This window comes from Pan paniscus, chromosome 10, assembly GCF_029289425.2.
Source record: "Pan paniscus chromosome 10, NHGRI_mPanPan1-v2.0_pri, whole genome shotgun sequence".
Taxonomy (NCBI): Eukaryota; Metazoa; Chordata; class Mammalia; order Primates; family Hominidae; genus Pan; species Pan paniscus.
In genome coordinates, this window is record NC_073259.2 from 7,331,124 (window position 1) to 7,350,768 (window position 19,645).

Consider the following 19,645-nt stretch of genomic DNA (forward strand, 5'->3'; position numbering starts at 1 on the left):
TCTGAATTCTCATTTTTAAGTATAGATTTAACTTTAGAGTGTCCCATACCTTACCTGGGCATAGACATTGGATCATTCCCTGCTTTTGACAAACAATATTAGCTGAAGCCTACTAATAACCCACTTGTCTTTTCCTAGTCTCTTCCCAAAAGGCATCTGAGCCGGGCATGGTGGCTGACGCCTGTAATGCCAGCACTTTGGAAGGCCGAGGTGGGTGGATCACAAGGTCAGGAGTTCGAGACCACCTTGGCCAAAATGGTGAAACCCCGTCTCTACTAAAAATACAAAAAATTAGCTGGGTGTGGTGGAGGCACCTGTAATCCCAGCTACTCGGGAGGCTGAGGCAGGAGACTCGCTTGAACCTGGGAGGTGGAGGTTGCAGTGAGCTGAGACCACACCACTGCACTCCAGCCTGGGTGACAGAGCGAGACTCCATCTCCCCCCCAAAAAAAGTGTCTGTATGGTTCCTGATACTCAGGTGATGTTATGTGGTTGTAGAGGAAGTAGATAAGGACAAGTTTGGATTCTGACTTTGTACAGAGTGCTAGGCTGTGGGTGCCTAGAGAACCCTCTGGGCAATGTTACTTTAAAATCATCCCAGAAACAACATCGTCTTCTTGAATATTTGGCTTCAATTGTAGTGTTTCATTTTGTCTTCCCCTCAGAGGGCATGAACCATTGGCCAGCACTGCCCCTACCCCCCACCAACACCCTGTCTAATGTACAAATCTTTTCTGCCTTCAGCTGTTTGACTTGGTGAAACAAGGGCAGCCTGTCTCACTCATGTAGAGGCTGCTTATGATGGCATGGGGCAGGAAGGAAGCGTCACGTGCGATGGCCTCTTGTCACCGCCATCCTACTGTCCCACCGTCCCTACCCTGCTACACTACCTGGAAATGAAAAGGGTAGCTTCAGATCTCAGTTGTGCCATTTGCCATGTAGCATGGGCAAGTGGCCGTTTGCTTGTCTAGCCTCGGTGTTCTGTTAAAATGAGGCCAATGATACATCCTCTAGAGCCCACGCTGAGATGCTGTGGTTTCTATAGATAATTTCCTCAAACTTCCCATAGTGATTAGCTGGGTTTTCTGCCAAACCCTCGCTCCAATTCCGTCCTTTTGTGGACTTTATTTACTTTTCTGGCCTTATGCCCACTTTCTTGCCTCCCCGCCGCCCCCGAACCACAACTTCACTGAGCTTAATGAAGTGGTTGAAGCATTTTCCCTGAAAGCTCTTCTATTAAAATACACAACATTATTATGTGGATTTAGTAGTTAACATATCCTTGGTACTGAGGAAGGAAGATCTGACAGCATCCTTAAGTTCCTGGTCCTCCAAAGGTGGTGTACAACATAAGATTTCAAAATTCTGCATTCTAATTTATCAAATGACTTAGGTTCCAAGTTCATGCGTCCGAGAGCAGGTGATGGGCTTTAGAGTGAGCCAGGCTGCCACCTGCTGTCCTTTAGTGGTTCTGCTAAAAGTAGAAGAGGAATCGTTCTGACCTTCAAAGGCAAAGCTTACGAGAATATTCTGTTCTCCAAGGTAGAGAAGGTTAGTTTATCAGAAATGGTTTTTCCTTCCAATGGTCTTGAAAGGGATTCCCCTCAGCCATGCAGAGATATGGGGCCCAGAGGAAGCAGACAAAACAAGGCCAGAAGCTGCTCCAGCTTCCTAAGCTTGGCTTTTTAAGAGTTGATAAATTTGCCTGAAAGTGCTCTACCTGTTTGGGTGGGGATGATAACCCTTCCAAAAGATAACACTGGGTTATGGTCCTACAGAGACTGCTGTTTGGTGTCTGTGAGTTGGTAGTTGGGGTCAAATGCAGTTGGAGGTCAGAATGTGCCTTAATGCCAAAGAATGAACGGCAGGTGGGCGGCCACGGCCTTGGCAGGAAGTGGCAGGGCGAGAGTTAGTGCTCACCCTGCTGTGTGCCGCACAGGTGGTGCCTCGTGACACATGGTTGGGACACTCAGTGATGGCAGCCCAGGGGCTAGAAAGGGCTCCTTGCTGCTTTCTTAACCCTGCTGGGCCTGTTGAACACCTTATTGTTCCTGGCATCTAAATTGTAATTTCTTTGTCCCCACCTCCATGAAACAAGGTAATGTCATAATCGCAGTTAGCATGTATTTATTTAGCGTTTAGTATATGCCAGGCAGTTTCAAGCATGTTACGTGAATACATCACATTCAATCTTCATATACTCTTCCAGTAATCTGGAGGCAATTTTCAAATCTGCTGTAGTTTCTATAACATGGGACTAATGATAGTACCCACTTTCAGGGGGCTGTTGTGAGGATGGAATGAGCTGAAACATGTTATTTATTTGGTACATGTAAACCTTAGCTGTTCTAGCATTATTCTGCCACTTAAGCTGGCTTCTCCGAGCTGCAGTGTCTTCTGCTGTAAGGGGGCATTAATACTGCCCTCACAGGGTTGTTGCAAGACATGACGGTAAGAGTGACATTCTGTAACCTATAATGTAAGTGTGTTTTACAGAGTTGGCATTTGGCCTACTCTAGAGGCAAGTTAGGGCTATTTGCTGGTAGGAAACTTGAACAGCTTTGAACTTGAACTTTGAAGTGTGGAGGCTGAGGGTGATGGAGCAGCAGGGGGAAGGGCCCCCAAAGCCCTGCATACTATCCATGCCCATCACTGGGGTTTGTTAAATGGAAAGATTTGAGGCCGGCCTCTCCCAAATTTCTCCATGGTTTTGCCCTTAATGTTGCTCTCACTGTGGAGACTGTTGTCGCCTGGGATCCAGGTCTTGGGGTTTGGTGGGGGGAGGAAGCTGCAGGGCCTTGGGACCCTGGGGGAGATGTGTGTGCGCTGGGGGTGAGTTCCCAGATAGAGCTTCCCTCCCAGTGGACCCTGCTTAGGAAGTTGGAATGTTCCCACAAGTTCCAACCCTAAGGATTTCACTCCAGGGACAGAGTCAAGTAGATTCTTTTGTAAATCATTGGCCAGAAAAGAGCACAACCACTGCTCTTTTTCACCATTTTACAGCTATTTTTGCCGTCCCCTGAATGTACATCAATTTCCATGCAGCAATTGGATGTCTCAGCCTACTGGCTTTTCATAGATGCAAACTTTCCTTTAGGGCTTTGTAAAGAAGTTTTGGGAAGTTCTTCAATAGCAGCAGTTTGGGGACATCACGTGTAGCCCTGTCGATATTTCCTGAATGGATTTCATTCCTTTCTCAGTCTTGACCATTCCCTTACCCAACCCCCACCCCAACACAGTCAAAACCTTTTTGAGCAGCAGCTAGGAAGGTGAGCGGCCTCCCACCATGAGCCTCACTTTGGGGAATCTATGCTTTAGTTGGGGCATATTCTTGCCTTAGCCTCATCTCTGCATTTGGCCTCATTCTGCTGCTGCTTCTCAGTACCCAGAAGTCCTTGGGTTCTACCAGAGACCACTCTGACAGAAAGGGTCAGAAACAACTGACCCTTTCTTGGCTGGGTCTGGACTCTGGAGTACAGGAAGAACTAAATTATTTTGTCTTGGTCCAAGCTGAGCTCACGCTGGCTTCCCGAAGAGGAGACAGGAAGGTTAGGTCAGAAGTATGCTCATGTTGAGACCTAGGGCGGATGGTACCGGGCACCATGAAGCATCTTGAAAGTGGTGCCAGGTGATTGGTTTCCTGTTCCATCCAGCATTCTCCGGAGGCAGGGGCCACCAGCCCAGGATTGAGAGGAGCGTTGGCCTGGGGGCGACCCAACTGCAGTTAGCTGCATCCCATGTCAGTGCTGACTTTTGGGATGGCTCTGGAAGGATCACCTTGCCAAAACACAGGTCAGGCTGGGTGGTGTCACCGCAGGAGTTGGGGCAGTAGCCCCCAGGCACACACAGGCAGCAGGAGTAGGGGCGGCGAGGCTGAGGTGTCCGAGGCGCCGCCGCAGTCCTGGGCGTTCTCCTGCGAACGCAGAGCAGAGGTGAGAGTGCAGCACTCAGAGGAGGACCCTCGAAAAGGGAGGGGCTTCCACCACTAATTTGGGCCAAAATCCTGGGGAAAGGGGAGTTTTGGAAAGCCGGGGAAGCACTGCTACCTTTCTTAGGCCCCTACCTTTTGGGGGAAAAGCAAAGGCTGGCCCCTCAGCCTGGGAGGGGGGCACCGGCCTTCTCTGCTTGCCCTCAGGCTTGGAGTGGCCGCGGGGTCATCCTCTCGGAATGTCCTCAACTCTGGGAGCATCTCTGATGGGGGTTTCTGGTCCCAGCAGGGCAGACTGTATGAAGCACCCGGCTCAGGGCCTGACACCTGGGTCTCGGTTCTGGAACTCTGGGAGCATCTCTGATGGGGGTTTCTGGTCCCAGCAGACCAGACTGTATGAACAGCACCCGGCTCAGGGCCTGACACCTGGGTCTCGGATCTGGATCCGTACCAGCCACTATGACTATTATCCACGTGACGGCCTCCTCACATTGCTCGATCATTCGGAACTAAGTGTAGCGGGAATGAGGACAAGATGGGAAAACTGCATTCTAATTCACCTAGGGCTCAAGCCCTAGGAAGCATGGCTCTTTGTTAAAGCATGTTGGGATCCTGGTTGACTTCGTATTTTAATGACACAGGGGCTCTGCTGTGTTTTCACACCACCACTTCAACAAATGTGAAGGGTTTTTCCCACCCCACTCTCTGGACACCAACTGGGTGTCTGTTCTGAAACTCAATTCAAGTCTGACACTATTGAGAGTTAGCATTAGATCTCGCAAGTTACAGGGCTCGGTCCCACAAGGTGGCCGTCACTTCAGATGCCAATCGCAAGCCCCAGGTCTCCTGTCCTTCTGACAGACTGGCTGTAAATCTAGGGTTCCCATGAGCCTGTCTCAGGCTCCGTGAGTTGTTAGCGTGGCTCACTAAACTCAGGAAGGTGCTTCCCTCACCATGACCAGTTTATTATAAAGGACGCAGGTCAGGCGGCTGAGTGGAAGAGACACGTAGGCCAAGGCACGGGGTGCGCAGAACTCCCACACCCTTTCACCAATTCGGACACTCTCCAAACACAGTGGCTCAGGGATTTTATGGAGGCCTCATTATGATCATTGATTAAATCTTTGGCCATTGGTGATCAACTCAGTCTCCAGCCCCCTTCCTTTCCCAGAAGCCAGGGGCTTGGAGCCAAAAGTCCCAACCCTCTAATCCTAACTTGGTGTTTCCTGTGGCCGGCTCTCATCCTGTCTAGGGCCCCCAGCCACCAGTCATCTAATTAGCATGCAAAGATACCTCTATCATTCCAAGGGTCTTAGAGGCGCCTGTGAAGGAACCAGGGACTAAGACCAAACACTATAACAAAAGATGCACCTATCACCCTAATCATTCAGGAAATAACAAGGGTTTTAGGAGCTTGCCAGGAATCAGGACAAAGACTAAAGATCTGTTTCTTATTATATCACAGTGTCACAGGGCATAAACGCGAATGTTTTCCCCAAGAAGCACAGGCACAGGTGTGTTCATTGGCATCCCTATATGCTCCTGTCTGCAGGGGCACAGACCCAGGCACAGAGGGTTTGGGGATGAAAATCCGGCCCACCCTCGATCCGCCTCAACCCGCACCTCTGGATGGAAGGCGTGGCAGGAGTCTGGTCGCCGGCGGAGCTTCTGGGAGCGCATCCGGTCACATTTGACAGAGGCATTATGTGCAGAAGCCACTGTTAAGGTCAATATCTCAGGACCGGAGCCCATTCTGCAGACTGGAAAAAGGTCTGGAAGAACCTGCTCTGGTGCCACCAGTTGCCCTGCAAGCAGCTTTAGGGTCAGGAGGCAGCACCGGGGCCCAGGGAAGGGTTAGAGAACAAATAACGGAGCCCTGTGGAGGACAGACGGGCGGTGAAGGAGGCTGGCCCCGCTGCTCAAAATCTGAGCCCTGCAGACACCTCCTACAGCCCCCGCCCCCACCGCACACATCCCCGAGCATTGCAGGATATATTTGACTTCTGTCGCCTCCTGCAGCACTGGTGGGAAGATGCTGCAGTCACAGGTGGGGTCTGTCACCAGGAGGAGGAGGTTACTGTTGGGAATCTGCTGCACCACAAATACCCTGCAGCAAAGAAAGGGAGTCGAGGATGGCTCCGTGGCGACCACGAGAAGGGCTTCTAGGGAAGGAACTTCTGGAGACTTTAGTGTGGAGTTAGGGTGGCAGGGAAGCCCGGAACCATGAGGCAGGGCGGGTCGGGGCAGCTAAGGGAACGGGCCTGGCAGATGGCTCAGTCCTACTGGCTTTCCTCACAAGCCTTTGCTGCCGCATTTCCTTTCCTAGCAGACTGGAGACAGTGAGGAAGTCCAAACTGGGCCGCTTTGGAGAGTGCAGAGTTGCTATTAATATATGCAGGGACGACAGGCGTAAATCAAGACCGTCCCGAGCAAATGGGCGGGCGAGGCAACACTTGCTTTGGGTGAGGGTGGTGGGGGCAGGCCCGGGCGAAGCGGCAGCGCTGGAGCTTGGCCACCAGGTGGCGCAGTGGTCCCGCGCTCGGCGAGGCCGCCCTGCGAGGAGTGGCGCGGAGTGGGGCGGAGCCCGCCCGCCAGGCCCACGGCCTTCCCAGCAGTCCCAGCGGCCGCCTACCGAGCGCCTCCCCTGGGATGGGCGGTCTCACCCACCCAATGTGCACACCACAGCCATGTATACTCTCAGCCTTCACAGCTCTGTATGAGGCTGGTGGTGTGCCCATTTTGCAGATGAGAGAATGGAGACTAGAGGAGGCGAAGTCACTTGCCCACGGTCATAAGCGGGGGAGCGCAGAGACAGTTTTCAATTCAGGAGTGTCTACTCTGAAGCCCTCGCTTCACTCCGGAGCCCGCTGGCTCTATCCTCGCACCGAGCCTTTGCGACAAGTGCACAGGGAACGCTAACCTCAGCCGTCAACCCTGCACAGAACCCGGGGTGAAACCCGCGCAGCACGACGCGCAGGGAGTTGGGGAGGAGGGAGCCCCCGATGCCAGCGCCGCAGGTGCCGCACTGTTAAATGGTGTGCCAGGGGCCCGGGGGTCTAGGGACCGCCCTGCGAGCGGCACGTCTGGCTGAGGCGACCCTCGAGGAGGCCGCTGCATTCCCAGCGTGGGGGTCCTCCCAGGCTTGGGGGCGGGGGGTCAGCAGGAGAGACCCCTCCGTGCGGCCTCCCTGCCTCCCCGGGGCCAGGGCGGGTTATAACGAGCGGCTTCCACACAGCAGGAAGCCTGACAGAGGCGCCCGCGGGGCTCCCAGCGACCCGAGGACATCGCACACTTTCGGGCTTCTCTTCTCACACTCCCTCTGCCTTCCAAGTTCTCCCCATGCAGCTCAGGCGCGGGCACTGGCACCGCCCCGGGCACCGCCTGAGCAGGGGTGGGGGAGACCCGCTGAAGGGCCCACTCGCCCAGAGACGCCGTGGGGTCACGGCTGCGGCCTTGGTGGGGTGGGCTCGACACTCAGGGTCAGGCCTCGGGACCACCTCTCCCCATCCCGGCTGTCCCGGTCCCCAGCCGTCCTGCCCGCCTCAGACCTTCCGCCTCCTGCGTGTCTCCTCCACTGAGGACGGTGGGGGAAGACCCCGGGGGCGTGGGCTTTGCACTTAGAAGCATCCCCCTCCTCCCGGCTGTGGAGCCGCTTCCCTGGGGGTTCCGGGGGCCCTGCCCGGACTTCCGCCTTGCGGAGGGCGGGAGGAGTGTGGCGGGACGGGCGGCGCCGCCCTGGGGTCTTACTTCTGGCAGGGCCCGCACTCGATGATCCCGTTGGCCTCCCGGATGGCCGGCTGGTACACGAACACGGGGTACTCCGTGTCGCAGGGCTGCAGCTGGTCCTGCTTCTTGTGTTTGTGGGCTGCGGGCAGACAGAGAAAGGACATCACGCCACCGAAGGGGCCTCTGGCCTGCGGTGACCTCGCCTCGGCACTCCCAGGGCCGGAGTTCACCCCAGTGCATTTGCAGATGGTCCCTCCTCAGGCAGTTCTCAGGACACGTGTGGGAGGAGCCGGGCGGGTGAGGGGAGGGAAGACACACGGAGTCTCTGGAGAGGGTGGCTTCGCACGGGGAGCGCCGCAGGGGCCCTGAGCCTCGGTGGAGGGAAAGCGCTTCCTCTCGGGGAGCCTGGCCCTCGCTGTGAGCTGGGGTCAGTGCACCATCTCCAGGGCTCCTTCCAGCACTCAGATCCCGGGGGAGGGTCTGAGCGGGGAGCAGAGGCAGTAGGGGCACCAAGGGGTGGCTTGGGGGTACTTAGGCCCACCACCCCTCCCTTCACTGTGGACAGACGCAGTGCAGTTCCTGGGCAATCCTGCCCTGCTCTCCGGCATAGCCAGGCCCACACTCCACCCATTGAGCCTGAGCGCCTGCGGTGGGGGCAGCCGGGCAGGTGGGCTCCAGGCCTGGGGCTGCGGAAGCCCAGAAGCCACAGCCGCCGGGTGCGGGACTCCTCGGGGGCTGCGCGATTTGCCTTAGCTCCCTGGGACAAGGACAGTGGACTCAACCAAAGGTGGAGGCGAGTGCCTCAGCCCCACTCTGCGGGACCCAAGTCTGTTCCCTCCCGGAGCCTCCTGAGGTGGGCACATGGCAGAGCAGGGCCCTGCCACACAGGCTGTCTGCATGGCCCTTCTGTTCTCAGGGCCTGGCTGTGGCCCCCAGGGATAGACCTAGAGGCAGGGAGCACAGGTGTGAGCTACCTTCCCAGGCTCATGCAGAGTCCTACAGGAGAGCATGGGTCTCCCCAACTTCCAAATCCAGAAGCTCCCAGCCAGAGCTGGAAACCCAGAGGGGACACTAGCTGGCGTGCAGAAAACCCTCACTGAGAGGAGCAAGCCCACAGCGGCCAGGGCTGTGAGTTTTGTCCCCAGGGCTGGGCACAGAAGCCTGCCTGACAATGGCAGGGTTGAGTGGCGTCCCCAGGGTCACGCAGTGGAAGGGGCTGCAGCACCTATGCCCCGGCCTGGGACTCCAAGTCCAGTGCGCCTTCACTGAGGACACTGACACCTGCGCAGGCCAGGCCAGGACTGCCAGGCCAGGGGGAGGAGCTCCAGGGGACAGGTACCCCAGAGAAGAGAAATTCTGAGCAGGCAGATTGAGGGAGATCATCTTCAACTTTTGCAAGATGCAGCTGCTGACAGAGACAGAGGGGACAGTGTCCTGTCACTGACACCTAGTGACTGTGATCACCCCAGAGCAGCCCCACCCAATCGCGGATGTGAGTCCAGAAGGAGTCGGGAGACACAGCCCGAACTGCCCTGAGCCCAGGGGCAGAGGAAGCCCCAAGCCAAGGCCAGCAGAAGAGAACGAAGAGCAAGCCGGAGAGGGGACCACAGCGGAGATGAAGAGATGGGATAAGCTGGGGACAGCCCAGGTGGTGGGAAGTTCTGGAACCCCATGGCAAAGGTTCTATGAACACGGAGGAACTGAGCAGAGCCCGCTGAGGCAAGATGGCCTCCTGCAGTCATGGAGGGCCCAGGCGCCCGGGCAGTGAGTGCTGTGAAAGGCCAGGCTCATTGCTGCCCTTCACGTGTGGCCACAGCCACCGGGCTTTGTGTTGGGGCCTCTCATGGTTGCTGCCTCTGGGGGACTCTGTCCTCAGACACAGGGTCCCACAGGGGAATCATCCTGAGAGCTTCCTGGGGCCCCTGGAACCCGGAGTCCCGCTGAGGGCTGGGGTGCCGCTGTTTGCTTCTCCAAGGGGTGGGCTGGAGGTTGCTCACTCATACTGGCTCATGGCCACCCGGCCACACCACCCTTCCTCTTGGAATCTTACGTGTTCTCACCCAAGGGGAGGCTGGAGTTTCTCATTTTCCCTGGGGCCTGACTGTCCTCATGTGGGATGAGAACTGGGCTAGACTCCCCAGTCCCCCAACCCCCAGGAATGGTACTTTAAACGGGGAGAGCTCAGCCCTGCTTGGGGTCATTCCTGGGACAGGTCATGGAGGGTGGGTTCTTTGTAGCTCCTGCTGCGTCCCCAACCCACCGCCAGCAGGGATCGCCTCAGCTGGGTTACTTACAGTGATGGAAGACACTTTTGGCTGGCCGGAACATAAGCCCAGCACAGGGTGGACACGGCACAGGAAAACATGGTGGCACATGAGGGCAGGATGTCATGGGGTGGTGATGATGGCACATGGAGTGGCGGTGTCCCAAGATGATGTCACACACAGAGCCAGGAGTGAGGGATGTGATGAGAGAAGGCCACGCAGGGTGAGATGTGAACAACGATGCTTCAGGGTCACCTATCCCCACTGTCACCCACCCCACGGGGAATGGTCTCACGTTAGTGGACCAAAATGCCACTGCTCTTCAGCACATGGCCCTGCAGCTCCGTGCACTCACCCTCGGCCCCTCTGTCGTACCAGGAGCCCCAGACACTCCACTCCAGCAGGAACCTGTCAGACACAGGACTGAATCTCGGAGACCTCTGAGCCCTCCCGACTTGGGTTCCCAAGGAGCTGGAGTATCCCTGACAGCCCCCGGCCCATCCCCTCTCCTCCAGGACACCCTCTTCCCTGCTTGAGGGCTCTGGTTGAGCAATGAGGTCCCTCCCAGGGGCAGCATGCAGGGAAGAGGTGGTGTCCATGCCCAGGGATTGTGCCCTCCTTCCCCGGGGTCTGGTAGCAAGTGGGTTGTCCTGGAGACCTTGCAGCCTCCTGCTCAAGGACACCCTCCTAAGCCACCCTCGCATGCAGCCCTCCACCAGCCCCGTGTCTACCCCCACTCACAGCACCAGCTCCTGCAGCAGCCACCTGGTCGCCGTCAAGAAGGCAGAAATTGGCTGGGAAGGAGAGAGTGCACACCGCTCGCACCTAGGTCCAAGGGTGAGGGTGCCCCCCCCCCACCACCAGCACCACCCTCAGAGAGACCAGAGAGTGGGCTGCCCTGCCACTGGGAGCAGGGGCAGCAGAGCACAGGCCAGCAGCCCAGCACCCCCCATCCCCCCACCTCCCATCTGCCCTGTAGAGCTGAGCTAGCTGGGAAATGCCTATTGCAGGTCAGACATCTCGGGTGGGGTTGGACATGCCCCTCCAGGAGACGAGTCAATCCGTCATCCTGGTGCTGCACTGCTGAGGATCCCTGGTGATCAAGCGGCAGTGTCAGGGGCTGAGGCTGGGGCAGGCTGCTCTCTCTGTCTCCGCCAGAGGCACTGTTATGTCATAACTACCAGAGCAGTCCCTTTGAAGCCCCAAAGCCAGACCCAGAGGCCTGCCTGGGAGTGGGACTGAGAGCAGTGGCTCTGAGCAGAAGATGGAGATGGTCAAGGTAGGGCCCTGGGGCCAGACACCCAAGGTGGGTGAGAACAAGGACCAGTGACCTCATTCCAGGACAGGGCAGAGGACTGGCTGGCTGGCTGGCAGAGGGAAGGGCTGGGTGACACTCACGCTGACCAGGGGCTGGGCTGCACTGTGGTGGTGACTCGAGGGTTTGCACATGGCCTGATAGTCATACATGGTCACTCTGAAAATCAGAAGTGGGCTGTGATGAGTCCAAAGCCACCCCCACCCCCTGCCCCTGCCTCAGGAGGCTTTACTAGCAGAGCATCCGTTTACCGCAATTCCCAAGGGTGCCTGAGCTAGGACAGCAGATCAGAAGACAGCTCATGCTGAAAATTACATTTCTGCACTTGGAATGGTTTAAAGACAATGAAGAGCAAATGGCTTTTGCCCTCGGAGTTGGACAGTTTTCCCTCTAGGGTCTGAGCTGCGGGGCCCCTCCCAGGGATGCCCACATGCCCTTACGCCCTCCCCACATCATGCTGACGCCCTGGCTCCATAAAGGTTGCTTTTGCAGCTCTTTGGGGGCACCCACTGTGGGTTTTGGAGGTCAGGATCCTGAGATCCGCCAGGACCACTTAGCGTCAGCTCTCGGTTTGCTGTGTCTATTTGGACTGGGGAGGAGTGTGCCCCACTTACTGGCTGAACACCCCCATGCTGAGCAGCTGGGTCAGGACAGCACCATCCACCTCCCCCAGAAATCTTCCCGTCTGTGAGAGAGGGACAGCAGAGAGAGAGGGAGGGAGAGAGATGGAGCAGGATGGAGCCTTCCGAGTCCAGCACTATTTATTCAGCTCAGGTCGAGGCTTTTGGTGCCAGTTGGGCTTTCCCTCTGACTGCCTCTCAGCATAATCCAGCTGAACCCTTCCACTCACGCCCCTCTCCAGTCCTGGCTCCCTCCTTACCGTCCAGCCTGGTGCTTCCTAAACTGGAAGGAGTCACCCGCTAGCTGACTATGAGACCAACGTAGAGGCTGCAATATGATTTTTTTAATGGTACAGAATTCCTTGGAACAATTCTGTGTGAATCACTTGCAGCAAGGTTAAAGAATGTTTTATGAAACTGGATTTGTTTTATATGCTGTGTGTGTGTGTGTGTGTGTGTGTGTTGGGTCAGATATAAAACACGTTTCTGCAGGTCAAGGTCAGAAGCAGCGCCTGTCTCATGCACGCTGGTGTCCTCATCTTCCCAGTGTGAGAGGGCTGCTGTGGCTTTTGCTGTCCCTCCATCACCTCCCACAATCAGTGTGCCCTGTGGATCGGTCATTTGTCCCCTCCATGACAATGACCTAACTGGATCCCTTGCCCTGTCTCCATTGCCCACCTGCCCTCCTAACTGACCTCTCCTCTTGTCCCTGTGGCACTGCCAGAGTCATCTTACTCAAATGCAACATGGATGGGTCACTCTTGCCTTCATTTCCAAAAAATAAAACAGGACCCTCCCTCCTGCCCCCGGCTCCCCTTTTGCTGTCCATCAGCCAGCACTTTGTGGCTTCTGTGCCCTGTGCCAGGCAGCGGCCCCCTAGCTGGCTGAGAATGGCCTCAGGCCCTCCACTCTGCCACCTCTCATGGCCTCTGTACCTGCCTTGGCCTCTTGAGTCTGCCATTTCCCAGCATGGCAGGGTGGCAGAGCTTGGGCTTTGGTGTTGGATTTCGACTTTAATGTAGGCTGTCTTTAAAAATTGGGGATAGCGTGTGTCCGGCGTGTGGCTCCCAGTAAATACTTGAAAAATGGCAGCCATCGTTAGGTGGAGAGGTCCGGGGTCCGGCTTGGCTGTTCTCCCTGCCGATTACCCTTCCTCTGTCCTCATGCCAAGGAACTTTTTTCCTCACCCTCGCAGGGAAGTCTTTTGATTCTAACTTTCCCAGCCAGAACAAGGCCTTCCTCTGCACACCGGCAGCCTGTGGAGTCCTCGTCTCACTCTGCCTGATAAGATATTTGGTTGAAAACTGTATGAGAACAGGACCATGTCTTACTCATCTCTGAATTCCCCAAAGTGTCTTGGTACCTGGACATACTCAGTCAGTGTGGAATGTTGATAGGGAAGGGAGGTGGGAACCAAGCTGATGGCCACGTCAGTTTCTTCATGGAGAGCTTTCTAGCTGCCAGGGCCCAAAATGATGACGTGTGATAACTACCAATAAAAAGAAATGCAAGGCTGGTACAGGAGCTGAGGCACATGGGCCTGGCCAATCTCAAGGAAAGCCAGGCATTGTCTGGGTGCCCACCTGGGGCCTGCCCTGGGCAGCCAAGTAGACTCCAGCAAGCCTTCTGAAGGGAACAGAGATGTATTCCAGACAAGGGCTAGGCAGAACGCACAACTCCTGAACACCCAATGAACAACCAGAGAAGTTCTCTCTCAAATAAGAGATGATGGTGCAGCTTCAGGACAATAACCCCAGAACCATTATGCCCATGGTTCATAATGCTGTGACTTATAATCAGCCAATATGGGGCCACAGGTCCCCAGATGCGCCCACACCAGGAATCTGGGATGGAGTCAGGAAGTATTACTTTCCAAATTGGACTTAAATAACAAAACATAGTCCTTACATCCTACAGTATTTCCTGTGTAAGTGGAAATGGCTGACTTATAAAATTAAAACGTAAGGATGCAACCCACTAAAAATGCATGGCAAATTGTAATCTAAAAATGGAGGGTCAATTACAAAAGTAAGCAGCAGGAAAACAGATTCAGACAAAGGTGCTCACACTTGTCTGTCTACACTCTGCTAGCTCTTTACCTGGAATGGCCTGACCACCAAAAACTCTTTCATAATACCTTTTATTCATAAGGCACTCACCAGGTGAGTCTGATGCAAAGATGAATGAAATGGACATGAATCAAGAGCTTCCGACTAGTTTGCATGGACAGGCAGGGAACACACAAACTCTCAGACATGGCTGGCTGAAAACCGGCACCTCCTACGGTGGTGGAAAGGAGTGGCAACCTAAAGCCCTGGCAGGCTGCATGGAAGAAGGCAGTGGACATGGCAGCGGGACAGCAGGGAGGGTCAAGGGCATTCCAGGGACAGAACAGCACATGGGAATGTGAAAGACATTGAAATCCTGCCTGTTCTTCACGGCACAGCCCTGAAGCTCTCCCTGGTGCCTCCAGCTGGAGTAAACTCTCTCAGCTGGGGCTCGCTTTTTGCTATTCTAGTTACTGTGTGTGTGTGTGTGTGTGTGTCCCCTCCGTCACCCCCTCACCTGACAGCAGGATTCTAGGGGACAGAAATCCACTTCTGTCCCACAGCACCACACCATGCCCTGTTCACAGTTATTATTCCATGCATATTTGCTGAAGGAATGTGTGAGGGAATGAATGACCCGAGTCTTCTGCTCCCTGGGAAAGTGCAACGGGGTGCAGACAAGGCTCTGACGAGGCTTGTCTTAATTCCTACAAACCTGTCCCATTCTCCTTCCTAATTCTAGGCTTATTCACCAACAACCCTGTGGTTTAGAACCTGGATTCTGAGAGGTCCCTGAGAGCAAGGATGTGTATCCTGGACACTAGAAAAATGTATCCCCCTCCATAAATTACTAGCTTGATTTTTCTAGGATTTGTCACTCTGGCAGAAAATATCCATTCTCCGCGTCTTCTTTAGTTAGGCAGCCTGACTTTAATTATGGCAGCCATGTGCTCCGCGAAAAGACTACATTTCCCAGTAGCCCTTGCGGCAGGGACTGGCCAATGGAATGTGAGCAGAGCCGCTGGGAGGGACTTCCGGGAAGCGGGCCCAAGGCCTCCTGCCTCTTCCCCATCCTTGCTCTTGCGCTCTGGGAAGTGGACTCGAAGGCAGGAGCCCCTCCAGCTATGCTGGGATCGTGCGGATGGGGACAGGCTGGGCCCAGGCTGCCTTCATCCATTCTTTTATGAGAGAATAAACCTTTAGTTGTTTAAGCCACTTCTCTACTGGCAGCAGAACACAATTCCTGGCTGATAGTTTCTTTTGAACTTTGTCAGGGCAAATCCCCGACTCAAATACAGTCCCTGAACCTGCAAAGCGAAGGTCCAAACGTCGACGTGGGATGCCTTGTCGATTTAGGAGCCCCAGACCGCCCGTGGAGTGGCACCCAAAGCATAGCACGATGCAGGGGCCTGACCACCCCAGCCCCCCTTTCACGGGGGACAATTCACAAATAAGCAGTGGCCCATGGGCTGCCTGAACTCTGGGGCTGGGTCAAAAGAGTCGAGGACCCCCCCTGCCTGGCCTTCGAGTCTGGAGGGAGGCCGCGGGGAGGAGGCCCTGTGAGCACCACCCAGAAGCCTGCGGGGGAAGCAGATGGGGGGAGAGGCAGGCGACCAAGTGATGAGAGGTTGGGTAGTCCCTCCCAGGCCTGGACTAATTTGCAGGGCTGTGGGAGGCTGTGCCCAGAGAGAAGGGGTGCTCTTGACTCTGATGACAGATGGAGTAAATGTCCCATGGCCTCCTTACCTGGGGACAGCCTCTGTTTCTTCTCTAAAGATGGGAGCTCATCCTTCTAAGGGGTGTGGACACTCAAGTCCCTGTGTCTGGCTCGTGCGGGGATCAGTTTCCTTTTGTCTGCTCCTGGCTTGTGCAGCCTCACCTGCCCCTCCGTCCTCCAGGCTGCAGTCTCTTAAGGAGTGTTTTGGACACTCAGGGGTGCCTGGGAGGTACGTGGAGGAGTGGGGTGGGGGTGGGGCAGCACTGCACTCCCCAGAAAGCCACCTGAAGAGCCTGCCTCTGACCACGACAGGATTAATTCTATTCCTGGAGGGCCCAGTGGAGCAGGGCCATTTGGGACGCCAGGAAGGTAGAAGGAGCACCGCTGCCAGGGCATGTGGTGTCCCGGAAGATGGCCAAGGCAGGCTGCCCAGAGTGGAAAGGATGGCAACACGTGCCAGGCTGGGATAGTGACTTGAAGATGAGGAGCCTGGGCTGGGCGGGCCGCAGGCGGCAGGGAAGGTGAGAGGGATTCAGAGAAACAGGAGCCGAGGCCCAGAAATGCATGCCTGATGCCCCCTGACGACAGAAAGGGATGCCCTGCTCTGAGGGCCTGCCTCGTCTGGCTCACTGGGCTGGGGTGTGGAGGGAGCAGGGTGCTGTGCTCTGAAAGATCCAGGTCCCTCAGGGAAAGGTGCTGGGATGGGGCCTCGGATTTTCTAGGCTGCAGTTGCTGCCCCTTGAAGATCCACTTTGAAGCTCCCATGGGTGGGTGCTGCCCAGAAGCAAATGACAGGAATCGGAGTCCCCAGATTCAGGGTGACAGATCCACTATAAATATTACAAAGCTCCACAAAGCCACTGTCATTGCCTGTCCCCAGCTGTCTGCTTCTCTTTCTAGGCCCCACATCGAGGGTTGCAATCTTGTCATCCATAACTCTTATTATTATAAGAATGAGCCCTGGCCTGGAAGAGAGGCCAAATGTCTAATCAGCAGGCCTGGAACACCACCGGTGCCAAGAAAGAGCCAAGCAGCCACTCCCTGGGGCTGGCTGCAGATGAGGCCCTTGTGGTTTCCCCACTCACTGACTACGGGGAGGAGGGTGTGCAAGGACTTTGTCTGGGAAGAATCTTTGCATCTGTAGCTCAACAGGCTTCTCTCTCCAGGCCCCTGGGTAAGCCCTAGCAGGGACAAGGAGTCGCTGGAAGCCTTTGACATATTTGCCTAGTCAGGAAAGTGACAGCAGCCAGCTAAAGTGCATTGAGATCCACAGCAGCCAGGAGGCCTGGGGAGGGTTCTCAACCCACCATGCACCCAGTCACCTGGAGGGCCCCTTTCAGCAGACTGCCGGACCCCAACCCCAGAGTGCCTGAGTCCCTAGGTCTGGGGTGGGACCCTGGCAAATCTGCATCTCTAACAAGCTCCCAGATGCTGGGGCTTCTGTCCTTCAGCCACACTGGAGGCCTACAGATAAGCAGGGAGGAGCAGTGAGGAATGAATGAGTCAGGGGAGGCCAGGCCCTGTGGCCCTCGATGGCACTTGTGTGTTTGGGGAAGAGGGGCAGGTTTGGGTCGGTTGGTAGGAGTTGGTGGTGGGCAGACTCTAAAGTGGTTCAAAATGATCCCGGCCTCCTGGGAGTCCTGCCCTTGTGTAAGCCCCTCCTCTTGAGTATAGGTTGGACATAGTAACTTGTTTCTAGCAAGCAGAATATGGTAAAAGTGATGGGGTGTCACTTCTGACATCAGGTTTCAAAAGACTGTGACTTCCACCTTGGTTTGCTCGGTCTGATGAAGGAACTTTGAGCTGTGAGCTGCACTGTGAACTTTGCTGTGAGCTACCCTGTGATGGGAGAGGAGGCCTCTGCCTCACAGCTCTGGAGGAACTCAATGCTGCCAACGTGTGACCAGATGCAGATCCTTCTCCAGTCAAGCCTGGACATGACATGACAGCAGCCCTGGGGACCTTGATGCTGTGGCCTGTGCAAGACCCTGAGCCAGCCGCACCCAGATCCCTGAGCCAGCCGCACCCAGATCCCTGAGCCAGCCGCACCCAGATCCCTCACCAGCCGCACCCAGATCCCTGAGCCAGCTGCACCCAGATCCCTGAGCCAGCTGCACCCAGATCCCTCACCAGCCGCACCCAGATCCCTCACCAGCCACACCCAGATCCCTCACCAGCTGCACCCAGATCCCTCACCCACAGAAACTGCCAGATTTTAAGTCTTCTGCTTGTAAGCCACTCTTTTTGCGATAGTTTGTTGTGCAGCAATAGATAACTGCTATAGAGTTGTTAAATGAATAAGTTTTTTTAAAAACAGCAAAAACAGATGGATGGACAGAGGGTCGGACAGCTGAACAAGTGGCATTAGCCCCAGACTCTCCACCACCCTGTCTTCCACTCATCTCCCAGTCTAGCGCCTGCTACCTCCAGCCCTCACTCTCAGGCCAGTTCAGTTCTCCACACGGTTATCCAGTGTCTGCTGTGTGCCAGGCACCACACCAGGCAGGGTCTCTGGCCTAGTGCCCTCCCATAACCCGACACAGTTCAGGCTGCATGGTCAGAGCTGTCCAGAGTGAGGAAGGAGGAACTGGGCCCTGATCACAGTGTCATGACTCCCAGGGCCTTGACACTAGCCCGGAGCTTAACACAGGGTTGGGACTCCTAGGCCTTGCCTTTCAGGTCCTAGAGGCATTGGTCCTAATTCCATGAGACTCAGCCGAGTGCAGCAAGTGAATGAACTCCACCTTCAGCAGTGACAGAGTGACCTGGGTGGGGCTTAGGGCCAGGAGTGTCACCCAGGGGGCTGGGACTTGCAGCCTCCACACCCACCAGAGAAGGCCAACCTAGCTGGGGTCATGACCTATGCCCTGCAAATGCTCAGGTCCCATCAAGACCAGTGTTCTCCCAGCTCAGTTCCCCTTCCAAGAGGTCTTTTCTAGAATCTTCTTCCCCTCTTCTTTGCTGCTCTTCAGTTGGCTTTCTAGGTTTGAATTCTAGCTTTTCTGTGGCTGTGTGTTTTGGGGTTAATGCCCTAACCTTGCAGGACCTCATTTTCCCCTCCTGTGTAAAGTGAGACTAATAAGGTCCCAGCAGATCATGTGGGGGGCCCTCCTCCCTTCTGGGGCCTCACCCTTGGGGGAGCAAGGGTGAGCCAAGCACGGCGGGAGCGGGGGCCCCAGCAGGAGCCTCTAGAAGGTCAGTTCGTTTCTGCCCTGCTTCATTTCATGGAGGGTTTGGGATGGCATATAAAACTACACACGGGGTAAAAAGGTAATAGAATCATTGAGAAAATGGGGGTGAATGAGTTAAGTAAACAAATACATTATAAAATATAAATCTCTGAGTAATTGATTGCTACCACATCTAATCCAAACTTGTTCTTAGTGATTTTACAATCTGTGAAGACATGTGAGCAAATGTGGTCTGGACAGAATAGGACAAAGGTGGCCCAGTGGGTTATGAGAGGGTCCCTCGAGGGACCCTGGAGGGACCCTGGAGAGGCCACGCGCTCTCCAGCTTCTCTCAAGGCTGGAGTGGTTTCCCTCCAGGGCCGCCTCCCCGCACGGTTGTCCGGCTGCCTCTGGAGCAGGGGCTGGCAACTACAGCCCGTAGGCCAAGCCTGGCTCACTGTTGATTCATGTGAGCCCTTGATCTAAGACTGGCTTTTCCATTTTCAAGTGGTTGGGGAAAAAAAGTCAAAAGATTGATAACATCTCATGACACATGAAATTTATATGAAATTCACATTTCAGTATTCAAAGGTTTTACTGGAGCAACGCCACCTGCATTTGCTCACAGATCGCCCATGGCTGCTTTCTTGCTGCAACAGCAGGGCTGAGTCTCATGAAGCTCAAAACCAACATGTGCATCCGCCCCTTTAGGAAACGCTCGCCTACCCCTGCTCTTGAGCTTGCTCTCAGGCTTGGCCATCCTCTCCCTCTGTCCTGCCACCTCCCATCCCAGTGTCCAGGATGCAAGCTCTCTCTGGGATGCCTTAGCCCATGCTCCGGCCCTTGAAAGCCAACAC

At 55.4% G+C, this 19,645-nt stretch overlaps 2 protein-coding genes across 3 annotated transcripts in view; one reads left to right on the plus strand and one right to left on the minus strand.

The window, feature by feature from the left end:
• Positions 1-3,808: 3,808 nt before the first annotated feature.
• Positions 3,809-19,645, minus strand: part of CACNA2D4 (calcium voltage-gated channel auxiliary subunit alpha2delta 4) — a 123,753-nt gene continuing 107,916 nt past the window's right edge. The window contains exons 30-38 of one of the 2 annotated variants that reach the window (XM_055095248.1): positions 11,848-11,918; positions 11,317-11,392; positions 10,660-10,712; positions 10,274-10,326; positions 9,949-9,969; positions 7,676-7,793; positions 5,923-6,035; positions 5,552-5,634; positions 3,809-3,913 (exon numbers count right to left, since the gene is read on the minus strand). In XM_055095248.1, coding sequence (XP_054951223.1) covers positions 3,809-3,913; positions 5,552-5,634; positions 5,923-6,035; positions 7,676-7,793; positions 9,949-9,969; positions 10,274-10,326; positions 10,660-10,712; positions 11,317-11,392; positions 11,848-11,918 — 693 coding nt within the window. Of the gene's footprint in view, positions 3,914-5,551; positions 5,635-5,718; positions 6,036-7,675; positions 7,794-9,948; positions 9,970-10,273; positions 10,327-10,659; positions 10,713-11,316; positions 11,393-11,847; positions 11,919-19,645 lie in introns of those variants that run through there. The other variant, XM_063593284.1, reaches the window with a different exon arrangement.
• The window catches only part of LRTM2 (leucine rich repeats and transmembrane domains 2), a 34,885-nt gene continuing 26,380 nt past the window's right edge, over positions 11,141-19,645 (plus strand). Inside the window, exon 1 of the mRNA XM_057299353.2 lies at positions 11,141-11,197. The gene's annotated coding sequence lies outside the window, so the exon portion shown is untranslated. The remainder of the gene's footprint in view (positions 11,198-19,645) is intronic.